Here is a 14,492-nt window from a genome sequence, read left to right as displayed (position 1 = left end):
TGGAGCAGGCCACGAGGAAGAAAAGGTTCTCCTTTACAACAGTCAGCCCCATATGCTTTTAGGTTAAAAAATATCTTGAATATATACCACAAGGGAAACACCTCCTTGGTTCAGACCAAAAAAGCTCAAGTGAACATGGACATTGTGTATTTATTTCATTGAGGTGTTTTCTTCCTCGTGTTGCCTGGTTCTAGATGAAAAAAGGGCAAAAAACCCCAAATCCTTGTGCATCTTCTGAAAAATCCAGAGCTCATAGAGTTGTAATCATTGCAAAAGAATTTAGGGTTTAATAATCTCCAAAACCTTTTAACCTTTAACATATACATTTGTGTAACATCTTGAAAGCTTCAATGCCCAAGTTTTTAGCAAAATAATCAGAATGGTTTGGGTTGGAAGCGACCTTAAAGCTCCTCCAGTTCCAACTCCCTGCATGGGCAGGGACACCTTCCACTAGAGCAGCTTGCTCCAAGCCCCTGTGTCCAACCTGGCCTTGAACACTGCCAGGGATGGGGCAGCCACAGCTTTTCTGGGCACCCTGTGCCAGCACCTCAACACCCTCACAGGGAAGAACTTCTGCCTAAGAGCTCATCTCAATCTCTTGTCAATCTAAAACCATCCTCAGGGCTGAAGCTCCTGTTTGCTGGGGTTTTACTCCATCTGGTGGTGACTGAGTAAAAAACGTTACCACAACGTACTCGAACCAGGTTCTTCTCGAGGCAGAGAAACGATACTAAAACACTTTTCATCCTGAAACAGGAAAATGCAGGAAGAGGTTTATTCCCTTCCTCAACAGGGACCCTGAAGTGAAGCTCAACCGCATCTTCACAGCCAAAAGGGGGAATGCCCCTGTACTATTTGTACAGGCTGGTGACACCAATAGTAGTTGTCCACAGTGTACAAACTTAGTGTGAGTACCCACAGGAAAACCATCAGCATCTTTTTAGTTGCCTGATCACCCTTCAGAATGAGGTGAAGAAGGAAAAACTCCACTTATTTTTTCACAACTAAACACACACAAGTACAAAACACTGCTTCTGTTTTTAATCTTATATTTTCTTCCACTTCAAATGCAGTTTCAAGAGAGTATTCCTACACATGCACATGGAACAGTGGTTTATTGCAACCAAGCGCTTCAGTTAAAAAACCCCAACGCAGGCAAGCAGTTTTCATTGATTTTCATTTTAAATAAGTTCCAAGAGTAATACAAATGATCCAGGTTTGTCTCTCTGGAGTAATCGTTTGTTGTTTCCTTTCCCAAAAGTTCTTCAATGGAGTTACTGCTGCTGTTACCCTTCTGGTAACACTGTTTGGAAAGCGCTTCAAATGACACCGTGTCAGCTTATGTTTTCCAGAAGAGAGGGTTCTGTGTCAGACGTCTCTGGAAGTTCTCATACCTGGAAGAAAGTCCAAGAAATAAGAACTGCAGCAAATGAAGAAGGACACAAATCAATCTATGTGGAGAACATGGTAAGTTACATATACTCTAACGCCAGGCTGGATGGAGTCCTGGGTAACATGGTTTAGTGTGTGGTGTCCCTGCCACTTGCGCAGGTACAACTGTCCCTGTACTACCCCATCAGTGCTGCTCCACCTGGGATGCAGCCAGTCCCCTCAGCACTTCCCAGCTCATGGGGGCAGTAGACGGAAGTCAGCAGCTTGACAGACATGAGTGGACTGACACAGGGACTGCAGCTTCCAATTCCAGAGTGCTTCCTAGCAGGGTATGTGTAACCTGCTCACTGGCAAGGAAGAGGGGCCCACTGATAATTCTGTACCCAAGGCTACTATTCCATGATTCTATTATTCTACACAACAATTTGCTTTGTGGTTCTAATAGCATCCTTAAGACAAAGTAGTCCCCATCATCTTTCCACCCTTAACAAATAATTCCAACTTCCACATCTTTACTGTGAGGGTGCTGAGGCGCTGGCACAGGGTGCCCAGAGAAGCTGTGGCTGCCCCATCCCTGGCAGTGTTCAAGGGCAGGTTGGACAGAGGGGCTTGGAGCAACCTGCTCTAGTGGAATGTGTCCCTGCCCACGGCAGGGGTTGGAACTGGATGAGCTTTAAGGCCCCTTCCAACCCAAACCATTCTATGGTTCTATGATTTTAGAGGAGTTTAAACCCGCTCAAGTTAGAGAAAGGCTTATTTATGAATGAGTTTCTAAGCCAACTATTGAATTTCCATGTCAGCCAGCCCACTGCAGACACCCAAGATATTCTACCTATTACAAGTGATCATTAAACACATTGTAATGACTCACCAACATAGGAACTGTGCCAAAAAGTGTTGTTTTTCTGTGGCAGTAATCACACTAACAGATTTCTATACAGAGTTACACCTCCCTTCACTCTACTGCTTTGAACAACAGCCAAAAGCAAGTTCAGCATCATCTAGGCAGTGCCCAGCCATTATCCTGCTTCTTTAGCCTGTCTTCCCTTTGGTTCCTCTCATCAGAGACCTTACCTATATGTGTTCATGGAGCGCGTAGTTACCTTTTAAATAGAAAGGGTTACACTCCCAAAGAAAATACACTGCTGTTGTTAACTGCCTGCATATTCAGTACTAGTGATAAAACTATTCAGAGAGCCCAGAACACTGTTTTAAGAAGGGTTTTGGTTGATACTGTAGAAGCTAAAGGGGGTTAAACTGATAAACTGTAGGGCAGACTTTGTCAGGCATCCTAAAGGACTGCTCCCTAAGCTCACAAGTTATCTCCATACTACATAGACTATCCCCACAGACTTATTTCTTAAACCAGGCCCTGGAAAACAGCTCTTAAGATTCCTGTATTTGTGCAGAAAGGTCTTGGTAACAGAACCAGGTAAATGAGGAACATGGTTTCTCCACATCTCCCATGTTCTCAAGCAATGTAACTATGCTGGAATTATGTCTAGGAAGAGACAGAGCATAACAAATAAGCACAAACTGACAAGTATCAGCATATTCTGTCTTCCCATGACTCCAGAGCATTTGCATAACCAGCAACATAGTGCAAATCACATATGTCAAGGGTGATTTCTAGAAACAAAGAAAACATCACAGGCTATACAGCACCCTTCTGATTAGAAAATAGCACGAAGATAGTGACAAATATGAAAACAGTGGCAGAACCTCTTTTTACTTGAGATAAACCTCAAATACTTTTAAACATGAAACACTAAGTAACATGAGAGTAGTTCAATACTGAGAAATCGTCTGGTTTAACACCTGGAAGAAAGAACCTTTGTCACTAGAGATCCCTGCCATTACCATTTCAGGACTACATTTGCAGGAATGAAAGCTTCAGAGGGGTTTGGGGTCATCTGTGCCTGAGTAACAGCAAACGAGGAAGCGAAGTTATAGAAGTTGTCCAACATCTTCTGAGTGAACTGAAATAAAAAAAAAAAAGAGACATTTTCAGTAAGTTCTTTTTCTCAGTTTAAATTTCTGTGCAAAAGTTGGATGGATTTACAACTCCTACGTGAGTAAAATGAGCCTCGTAGTTGAAACTAAATGATCTTAAGGTCTCTTTCAACCCAAACCATTTCATCATTCTATGATTTCAAAACATCAAAGCATACAGCCAAATGGCTTGACAATGATTACGTTGGTTATAATCCTGCAGCCACCCACCACTGCATCTTTTCCCCCTCCATTAGTCCTTCAGAGGCTCAATTATTAAACTTTCATGGCACAGAGAATATCCGACAACAGAACATCCAAACTACCTCTGTGAAAGAATCTACTGATGACACGGCAGCACTTGCAACAGGAGTCTGCTGGGCCAGGTTCTCCAGCAGTTCCACTGAGATTCCAATCTGGGCCACCGTGGGTGTCTGGGGGAGGTTCATGGCACCAAAGGGATGTTGACTTCCCTTCCCTGAAAGCACCACAAACAGCACACGTTAGATTTGGCACACATGCAAAGACTGTGTTACTTAAATCACCCTGTTTCTTCTGTAGAGAGAATTCCTCAATTCCCACCAAAAACATCCCTATCTTAGACATGCAGAAGATTCACACAGCCCAAGCACAGGTACAAGTACACCCAAGAGATGAAGCAGTGTGGTCAGTACATCAAAAACCACAACAGATCTTAAGGAAGTCCTTAAAAAAAAAACGGAGAATATAACTGATGTCAACTTGGACTTGTTACTGACATCAACCACGTGGACTTGTGCAAAGCACTGGACAATGTCCTTGTCCCTAACCTGGAGAGATATGGATTTGACAGATGGAGCACTTGTAGCTAAGAAACTGTCTGGATGGCTGCACTCAAGAGAGTTGTGGTCAATGCCTTAATGTCCCCGTGAAGACCAGTGATGAGTGGTGCTCCTCAGGCATTGGTACATGGTTATAAGGTCTCCCCTAAGCCTTCTTTTCTCCAGGCTGAACAGCCCCAGCTCTCTCAGCCTTTCCTCATACAGCTTCCCAGTCTTTGGATCATCTCTGTGGTCCTTCTCTGGACCCTCTCCAGCCTGTCCACATCTTTTTGTATAGTGGGGACCAAAACTGAACACAGTATTCCCAGTGTGGCCTGACAGATGCTGAGTAAAGTGGGACAAAGACATCTTTATCTGATGGGGATGTCCTTGCTGATGTATCTCAGCACCCTGTTGGCTTTCTTTGCCACATCTGCACACTGTTCACTCCTAATGTTCACCAGAACAGCCAGGTCCCTTTCTGCAGAGCAACTCCCCAGCCAGGGAGATCCCAGCCTGGCTGTGTGTCTTCCCTGGATTGTGTCTTCCCAGGTGCAAGACCTTACACATATTGTTGAACTTAGTTCAACACCTTCTTGTCAGCCAACACCTTCAGCCTACCCAGGTCACTCTGCAGGGTGGTTCTCTCTTCCAAAGTGTCCACTTCCCCACTCAGTTTGGTTCCCCAATGGCAAACATCATCAGGGTACACTTGATCCCATCCTTCAGATCATTTATGAAGACACTGAACAGCGTTGTGCCCAGTGTCAATTCCTTAGGGACCCCACTAATGACAGGTTGCCAATTTGGCCAATCTGTGTGGTTCAGTTCGGTTGATATGCTGGAGGGAAGGAATGCCATCCAGAGGGACTCTGACACACTTGTGAGGTGGGCTGATGCCAACCTCATGAGGTTTAACCATGCCAAGTGCAAGGTCCTACACCTGGGTCGGAGCAATCCCAGGCACAGCTACAGGTTGGGCAGAGAAGAGATTCAGAGCAGCCCTGCAGAGAAGGACTTGGGGGTGTTTGTTGATGAGAAAATGAACATGAGCCGGCTTCAGTGTGTGCTTGCAGCCCAGAAAGCCAACCGTATCCTGGGCTGCATCAAAAGGAGCGTGACCAGCAGGTCGAAGGAGGTGATCCTGCCCCTCTGCTCTGCTCTTGTGAGACCTCACCTGGAGTATTGTGTGCAGTTCTGGTGTCCTCAACATAAAAAGGGCATGGAACTGTTGGAACAAGTCCAGAGGATGATCAGGGGACTGGAGCACCTCCCGTATGAAGACAGGCTGAGGAAGTTGGGTCTGTTCAGCCTGGAGAAGAGAAGGCTGCGTGGAGACCTCATAGCAGCCTTCCAGTATCTGAAGGGGGCCTATAGGGATGCTGGGGAGGGACTCTTCATTAGAGACTGTAGTGATAGGACAAGGGGTAACGGGTTAAAACTTAAACAGGGGAAGTTTAGATTGGATATAAGAAGGAAATTCTTTCCTGTTAGGGTGGTGAGGCACTGGAATGGGTTGCCCAGGGAGGTTGTGAATGCTTCATCCCTGGCAGTGTTCAAGGCCAGGCTGGAGGAGGCCTTGAGTGACATGATTTAGTGTAAGGTGTCCCTGCCCATGGCAGGGGGGTTAGAACTAGATGATCTTAAGGTCCTTTCCAACCCTAATGATTCTATGATTCTTTGAATTTGAGAAGGAGCCATTTACCACCACGCTCTGGGTGCAGCTGGTCCACCAGTGGTCCACCACACTGACCACTCATCAGACTATGGACTGAGAGCAGCCCTGACGAGAAGGATTTAGGGGTGTAGATTGAAAAGAAGCTGAACATGACCCAGCCATGTGTGCTTGAGCGTAGAAACCAACCATGTCCTGGGCTGCATCAAAGGAAGCGTAAGCAGCAGGTCAAGGGAGGGTATTCTTCCCCTTTACTCTGCTCTTGTGACATGCCCACTGCAGCTCTGCATTCAGCTCTGGGGCTCCCAACATAAGAAGCATGTTGAGCTGTTACAGTGAGTCCAGAGGAGGCCACAGAGATGCTGTGAGGGCTAGAGAAGCTCTGCTCTGGAGCCAGGCTGAGAGAGCTGGGCTGGTTCAGCCTGAAGAAGAGAAGGCTCCAGGGAGACCTTAAAAGCAGCTCCAGTGCCTAAAGGGGCTACAGGAAACCTGGAGAGGGGCTCTGCACAAGGGATGTAGGGAGAGGACAAGGGGAATGGCTTTAACCTGACAGAGGGGAGATTGAGATGAGCTCTTAGGCAGAAGCTCTTCCCTGTGACTGTATTGATAGGACAAGGGGCAATGTGTTCAAACTGAAATGGAGATTTAGGTTACATATAAGGAAGAAGTTCTTTCCTGTGAGGGTGCTGAGGCGCTGGCACAGGGTGCCCAGAGAAACTGTGGCTGCCCCATTCCTGGCAGTGCTCAAGGCCAGGTTGGACACAGAGGCCTGAAGCAAGCTGCTCTAGTGGAAGGGGTCCCTGCCCGTGGCAGGGCGTTGGAACTGGATAAACTTTAAGGTCCCTTCCAACTGAACCCTTTTAAAGCTCCCTATGAAGTAAATGGATTCAACAGGAAACATGACCTGTGAGTAAAAGACAGCAGAACCTTTCTCTATAGGAACCAAGCCTTTCATTTATATTTCAGTAATTGGAGAGAACTGGAAAGAATAAGAGCCTGGAAGATTGCCCACTGACTGTCATCCCAGCCAGGGTGGGGAAATGCATGGAAAACGCCCTAAACCTCACAAACTTTATTCAGCACAACATCTAACCAGCAATTTTGGTTGGGGGGAGTGTGTGGTTGGTTTAATAAGCCTTATTCCCAGCAAACATGAAGACTGCATCTGAAGAGATGCAAAACAATTCAGACTTAATGCTTATTACAAAGCCACTCACCACCTTACATGATAGTTAATCCTCAAAAAGAAATATGTAATTTTGAGGCATTTGACTCCTAGACTTACTATCCATATCACAGCAGATGCAAGACAATTTACTAAATCAAGGGGTCAACACAACAAAAACACCAACACAAGAAATGTATATTTCTAACCTCCCAGCACAGATTTTAAGAATGGTTAAATGTTAGCAAGAGGAGCAACATGAAAAGCCTGCTTTTAGATACATTACGTTTGTACCAAGGACACTAAGAAATACAATTCAACAAACTTTGCCTGATTATACAGGAGCAACAAAAGAGTATTTTAGAGGGAATGATGGAATTCCTGTGAGACACCTTGAAGAGCCAATCTGGAAATCACTTATTCTGAGGTTACCTGAGTATAAATAGCACCCATACTCAAGGATAAGCACCCAGGTTCATAATTTAGTGTCTATTCCACAAATCACTTTCATGTTGAAGATTATTCCATAAACGTGATTTCCCCTTTAGTTCATCTATGGAGACAACCTTCCGGTATCCCACTTGGAAACACCACAGTGTTCACCTGAATTGGCTCTCCTAAGCGAGCATGGGACAGGATGGAGGAGAGAAGTAAGGAAAAAGAACTGGGACAATGCCATTTTACTTGACCCTCATTGTCAAGAAGTGTAATACCAGATCCCCAGATACTGTATTTAATAGCCCAGCCAGTGCTTACAACAACATGCAACGTGGGTGAGTTACACACACCACAAACCCTGTATGGTTCCAAGGCGTTTTAGACGCTACGCATAAGCTTAAGAGTTAGACATGACACATTTAACTTCTCCCCAAATCTGTAATAAACCATGTGCCACCTCAGCTGGCCACTCATGATCACATAAGAAACATCACACAGCAAAAAACTCTGACAGAGCCCCTGTGTCATAGGGAGCTGACAAACACCGACACAAAACTGGTCCTCTCAAGGGACTGAACCCAAACCACAGATTTCAACAATCAGTATGTCTCTCAATGATTCCAGCTCTCTGTAGTCCCTTTTCCCTCCTCACCTTTCTATAGCCTCATAGTCTTCATTATACAATTGTTTATGGCCATGGAAACTAACACTGTGGAGCTTACACTGACTCTATAGCCTGAGATCAGCTGTAGACAACAACAGGAACAGGGGAGCTCTCTGCTGTTCACATAGCACTACCGCACTGCACTGCAAATGCATTCAACCATAGAATCATATAATCAACTAGGTTGGTAAAGACCTTTAAGCTCAAGTCCAACCATTCCCCAGTACTGCCAAGACTACCACTAAACCATATCACCAAGGGCATCTACATGGTTTGTCAACACTTCCATGTCTCAGAGCTCCTCCTCAAGAGCAGCTCTTACTTGGAAATTATGGCTTACCATGCAAAAAGCATTTGAAAATGAACTGACCTACATACCTGTCTGAAAGCATACATAATAGAGTCTTTTAAGCATAAGAAACATATAGCAGAAGAATGGGCAATACCCTTTACTGTTTCACTAACAACACAACTTTGTAGTATACAAAACCATGCCTCCACCAAGCCCTTCCTGTAGCTGTTCTCTCTCCTGCTGAAAGCCCAGTTTTAGAGGCTGTACATGACAAGAACTCATTTTGTTCTGCACACCGAGAGGCCTTATCTCATATCACAATGCCACCCAGGACTGACTCAAAAAGAGCATGCCACATTAATAATTAATACATTTCGTTATAGCAACCTCAATGCTTACCTAAGCAGAAATTCAAGTTAAGGCTGTAGGCCACGCTGAAGCCTACAAAAGATGTGCATTACTTTATCACTCTAACACTTCAAGCTGCTTGACTGACATACACAGAATCACAGAATGGTTTGGGTTGGAAAGGACCCTAAGATCATCCAGTTCCGACCCTGTGCCATGGGCAGGGACACCTCACACAAGACCATGCTGCCCAAGGCTCTGACCAACCTGGCCTTGAACTGCCAGTGATGCAGCATTTACCACTTCTTTGGGCAGCCTGTTCCAGTGCCTCACCACCCTCACAGTAAAGAACTTCTTCCTTATACCTAACCTGAACTTCCCCTGTTTCAGTTTGAACCCATCACCCTTTGTCCTATCGCTGTTCCTTTAACACTTATGACAAAACTGTGCCATTGGGGCGCTTCATCATTTTTACATTTTTACAATATGCATGGCAACATTCCCATTTATGAAAACACACCCACACGTATTTCAGACAGCACCGGCATTCTCTGGCTCCCTCATGAGTCAGACTTCTCCATCTCGGGTCTGTATCAAAAATACTAAAACATTGGCAAAGCTGCTTTCCAATGTCCACTCTCTACTGGACAATTACAGAGTGCAACAGCACCTGAATGGGAAGAATTAGCTGTCTGAAACCACATCAGACTTTACTCATTACAAAGCCTGTCTCTGTTTATAAGGATTATAACTACTTAACAGTGGAGGCTGAAAGAAAACGCTTCAGGCATGTCCAGAAGAACACCTAAAAACATGCCAAGGAACCTACAGGGTCATTCTTCCTCAGGTTCTCCATGGGAACACATGCCAAACATGCTCAAAGGAATTCCCAGATCAACATTACATGCAACAAAGGACGACTGAGGAATTTCTCTAGGAACATTAACAGACAGACTTCCACGAAGCTGACAGACTGCATCTAGCACCACATCTGCTCAGGACCATCTGAACACACAGAGTGTTCAAGCAGCTTTGTGTTCAAAACCACCTTCATCCCTTCACACATGCAGGAGCACATCCCCTCCGCTGAGTGCAACCTTTTACCAGTCTTACCAGATTTCAGACCAGAAATCTTGAAGATGGCACTTGGCTTCTCATTAGTGACAAACCCCAGCAGCTGCCACACTGCCATCCCATTCTGGTCCGGATAACAAAAATAGACAGATCCTCCCATTCCATCTGGAAATGGTATAGTTCCCAGCATGAAGACCACTATGTGATTGATGTTTTCATAGTCCGGTATATCAAATACAAACTTGTCTTCAGCCACTTGCTGGGGAGCTGCTTGTACCTAAAGAGAACAAAACCTTTATTAGCATGATTACAGTCTTCTTCCCCGACTGTAACTGCGAACTGCCCTTCACAGAAACACACCTAAAGTGGAACATAACAGAAAGTGAGGAACGCAGCAACCTAAATAGCAGATAGCCAGAGAAAAAGTCAAACACAGCAGAAGAACAACTGCAGAATACATTACTAGAAAGGCACAACAGTCTCGTTCTACCTGCACTGCACAGATATCCCACCCGGGACTAACAGGATCAGAATACCTTCGCTCCCCATGTGCGTAGGAGGAAAATAGGGTGCAGAAGAGGTTGCCAAGTCTATAAGCAGTGGCTGTTGACCACCTTGGCTGGCACAACCCCAGGATCATGGAAACCTGTTCACATAGGAAATACAATAGACCTTGAGACAGGCAGCAGAAGGACGGCTGAATGCCAGAGCAAAAGATACCCTCCTCTTTACCCGAGATGCCACATCCCTGCAGCCAACGCACAATCTAGCCTTAGAACGCTTCTTTTTAAGCTCCCAGCTTGTCTCTGAGAAGCCCAAGCAGAGGAGATGGCAACTCTCTGAGGAGCCCAAGCCTCTCCATCAGCAACTACCTCCCGGCAATGAGGGCAGCTGCCTCTGGGGACGAGGGGCAGGAGCCAGCCGAGCCGGGCAGGCGGGACGAGGGCAGCGAGGCCCCTCGGAGGAACCCAGCGAGGGGAAGGACGAGCGCCGACGGCAGCTGCACCCCGGCCCCGGGCGGGTTGAGGGCCCCGGCCGCGGCCCGGGCCGCGCTCACCAGCCTGCCCGCCACCAGGCAGCCGAACATGGCGGCGGCCGCCGAACCCCCTCAAGCGCTCCGCTGCTGCCGAGCCTTCATGGGCGCCGGCTCCCGGATATCACAGACGGAAAGCGGCCGCGCCGACAACGAGTCATATCCGGAGCGCGGCCGGAACGGGGCGGAAACGGGTTAAGGGTGCTGGGGTGGCGGGAGGAGGGAAGGGATGGGGTGGGACAGCGGGGCACACAGCGGCACACAGCAGCGGACACGGCCAGCGGGCCAGAGCGGTTGGGAACACACAGAGTGTGCTCTCTAAGGAAGGCCCCGAGGATGATCAGGGGACTGGAGCACCTCCGGTATGAAGACAGGCTGAGGAAGTTGGGTCTGTTCAGCCTGGAGAAGAGAAGGCTGCATGGAGACCTCATAGCAGCCTTCCGGTATCTGAAGGGGGCCTGTAGGGATGCTGGGGAGGGACTCTTCATTAGGGACTGTAGTGACAGGACAAGGGGTAATGGGTTAAAACTTCCCTGTGAGGGCGCTGAGGCGCTGGCACAGGGTGCCCAAGCAAGTTGTGAGTGCTCCATCCGTGGCAGTGTTCAAGGCCAGGTTGGACACAGAGGCTTGGAGCAGCCTGCTCTAGTGGCAGGTGTCCCTGCCCATGGCAGGGGTTGGAACTGGATGAGCTTCAAGGTCCCTTCCAACCCAAACCATTCTGGGATTCTATGAAAAAAGGAAAAGTTAGTCAGAAAAACCATCTGATTAAACCCACTGACACACACCAGGTATATTGGGACAGCTGTGGCAGTGTGTGATGCTGCATCGCTAGGAAACTTGATTTCTCCTCCTGGATGCAGTTCAGGTTGTGGAAGTTCACGCTGGAGAAGTGAGCATCACGCACATCGACTGTGTGGGCTGATCTTTGGTGCCATTGCAGAGTACCGACCACTAGACTGCAGCTGGTGCTCAGAGCACAGCCCTCCTTAAGGTCATTAGGAGGTTCCCACAGTGAGATTTCCAAGGCTGTATCAAACCTTCCACATGCTTGCACAACAGGCTGATGGCTGGGTTAACATCACATGGGAACACAGAGGCAGAAAGGCAAGCCCACAGATGGTGTTTGCTATGCCACCACCCTCTGCCTCTCAATGTCCCCCACTGTTTGCAAAACCAGGGTATGGTCATGACAGCACTAGGAGACTCCAAACAGCAATGCCGTGTGGCAGCGGAAAGGGACTGGAAACCCATGTTTGTGTTTCACAGACATCTGTGCAGTGCCACAGAAAAATACATGGATTCAGTCAGAGATCAATATGATCAGACAAAAGCCGTTTATTGCTAAGCCTTAACTCCTTATATACTATTGCTTACATGCACTTACCATGATTTGGCATATTATGATTGGGTGCATGTCTTGAAGACCCTTAGTGACTAACATATATAATTGGTTAAGCACAGGTGTGAGAACTTGACCTCGAAAGCTTGCCAACAATCCACAGTTCTCATAACTCATTGAATTCCAGCTTCTTCTTATCTTGCTTGCTTAAGCTTCCTTGGGCCTCTCATGGCCTTGCTGTATCTTTCAGGATTGTTCAGAGTTCATGTACCAATTATCCATTCTCCCATGAGAACACTGTCTCCACATCTCTGCCTTTTATTTTTATATATCTTTTGGATGACCCTACTTCAGCAGGGGATTTGGGCTAGATCATATCTCCAACAGATGCCATCTACAGGCTGCTGGGCCAGCCCTTTTTCTCCTGTATGGCTCTCTGATAATGGGAGGCCATCCTTCACATCAAGGTCTGGCATGACATGTGTCCCCCCCACTCCACGCCTGCTGGGTTGCAGCCAACAGCGGAGCTAAAGGTTCTTCTTGGTGGCAAACACAGAGGCCAACCCAGTCTTGCCCTTGACTGTGGTAGCAGGCATTTGGTCAGCCTCAGTCCTTGTACCTTGTTGTCAATGCAGAGTTTCTCCTGCTTCATCCAGAACAAGTCGCTACTACAGCAAGGCACACACAGATTTACATTAGCAGAGTAACTATTACAGGGTGCAGCAGCATGTTGAAGATGCTGATGGCAACGAGGGACTAGGCAAAGAAATTTCTTACCAGTGGAGTTCTCCCGCCCTCTTAATTTGTTCCATCACCTGCTTTATAGCACTACCATTGTATTAGAATCTTCCCAGCTTTTGCCTTAGCATTTTCTAGCAGCTGCTGCAAATTTCCATACTCTAACATCTGTTTTACATGTGACAATCCATACAAGGTGTAGTTTCTTATTAGCAACTGGCTAGTAAATACAGGTATTTTATACACAAAATCACAGCCTCTAATAATAGCTACTTTACAAGCATACATATTCAAGCTGTTACTTTTCAGTTGCCCCCAAGTGATGTTTTGCAATCATTCGTTCTCCTCTATCTCATTCTGCTTGGGGTATTCACAGCCAGCTGCTGTAGCTGAGGCATCAGGTTCCTCCACTTGTCTGTCCAGCTCATGGCAAGGCTTGACAAACTTTGCAGGCAGTCGCCATGGACCTGTAGGCAGGAGGACACAAATATAGCCCCTCCTCCAGGTTTTTTCCTTTCTTCCTCTGCCACCCTGATGCTGCTTAGGTGACGGCTCATAAAACCTGTGGTTGCACTACCCCTCTTGCTTTTTCAGTTAGCAGTTCTTGTTTCAACCAATCTTCTCCTCCATACTAAGCAAGGCTCCTACCATGCACCCACTGTGTTGCAGGTGCTCTTTAGGCTTTGTCCGTGGTGTCTCTACAAACTGCCTCAATACCTCAGTAGATTGAGAGGGCTTTTCATGGGTGTTTTTGGTTTTTTTTTCCACTCCTCAGCTCTGGCGTCCATCCTGGCCGTTCCGCTGGTGGAGCACTGGGAGCCGAATTGGAGGGCACCTTCTTTTGAACATGGGCACCAAGCTCTCATCAGTGCAGCTAAGAGATGAAAAGTGGCAGAGCTTGTTCTATGTAAAAAGGATCTTCTAATGGGTGGCAACGTGTGCTCTGTGCCCTCGGACCCAGTTCCCTCTTCTGTCTCTGCCCCAGGTTCCCTCTCGAAGTTTGTCTGTCCAGTCATCCCCTATGTTTCTGTCACCCCCCCCGAGTCTTGTTAACCTCTGTCCACAACCATTTCCAATTGCTCTGTCCATCCAGAGTCAGCAGCCAGGACCCTTGCTATTCACAGCTATCCCTTTCTGTACTCCTTTTAGCCTCTGTCTTTCTGCCACCTCTGTCAGTCTCCATCTGCGGTATCTCATTTTTTCCACTGCCTTCCTGCTACCTGTACTATTCCTGGCAGCATTTCTCACAGAAGAGCAGCCTTCCAGTACCTAAAGGGACTACAGGAAACCTGGAGAGGGACTTTGGACAAGGGCCTGTAGGGACAGTACAAGGGGGAATGGCTTTAACCTCCCAGAGGGGAGACTGAGATGAGCTCTTAGGCAGAAGCTCTTCCCTGTGAGGGTGCTGAGGCGCTGGCACAGGGTGCCCAGAGAAGCTGTGGCTGCCCCATCCCTGGCAGTGTTCAAGGCCAGGTTGGACACAGGGCCTTGGAGCAAGCTGCTCTAGTGGAAGGTGTCCCTGCCCGTGGCAGGGGGTGGAGC

At 47.2% G+C, this 14,492-nt stretch overlaps 1 protein-coding gene across 2 annotated transcripts; it reads right to left on the bottom strand.

Moving 5' to 3' along the window:
- Positions 1 to 1,019: 1,019 nt before the first annotated feature.
- HIKESHI (heat shock protein nuclear import factor hikeshi) lies at positions 1,020 to 11,059 on the bottom strand. Of its 2 annotated transcripts, XM_062639225.1 has the most exons (6): positions 10,898 to 11,044; positions 10,377 to 10,486; positions 9,880 to 10,117; positions 3,711 to 3,862; positions 3,253 to 3,371; positions 1,020 to 1,394 (listed from the first exon to the last, which is right to left on the bottom strand). In XM_062639225.1, exons 3-6 carry the CDS (start codon positions 10,028 to 10,030, stop codon positions 1,340 to 1,342), a joined length of 477 nt encoding a protein of 158 aa, XP_062495209.1. In that variant the 5' UTR covers positions 10,031 to 10,117; positions 10,377 to 10,486; positions 10,898 to 11,044; the 3' UTR covers positions 1,020 to 1,339. The 2 variants fall into 2 exon arrangements, with proteins under 2 accessions (XP_062495209.1, XP_062495208.1); XM_062639224.1 differs by lacking the exon at positions 10,377 to 10,486 and having other exon boundaries at positions 10,898 to 11,059.
- Positions 11,060 to 14,492: the final 3,433 nt, after the last annotated feature.

This window comes from Pezoporus occidentalis, unplaced genomic scaffold (genome assembly GCF_034315485.1).
Source record: "Pezoporus occidentalis ecotype Australia unplaced genomic scaffold, CSIRO_AGI_Poc_V1 ctg6, whole genome shotgun sequence".
Lineage (NCBI taxonomy): Eukaryota > Metazoa > Chordata > Aves > Psittaciformes > Psittacidae > Pezoporus > Pezoporus occidentalis.
This window is presented reverse-complemented; position numbering and strand designations above follow the sequence as displayed.

What these genes read in the sequence shown, in the direction of transcription:
- HIKESHI (XM_062639224.1), bottom strand. Translation starts at nt 10,927, where the DNA reads ATGTTCGGCTGCCTGGTGGCGGGCAGGCTG. An exon ending in GCCTGGTGGCGGGCAGGCTG is followed by an intron (nt 10,118 to 10,897) that starts GTGAGCGCGGCC and finishes TGTTCTCTTTAG; the next exon opens with GTACAAGCAGCTCCCCAGCA. An exon ending in GCAAATGTAGTCCTGAAATG is followed by an intron (nt 1,395 to 3,252) that starts GTAATGGCAGGG and finishes ACTTTCTTCCAG; the next exon opens with GTATGAGAACTTCCAGAGAC.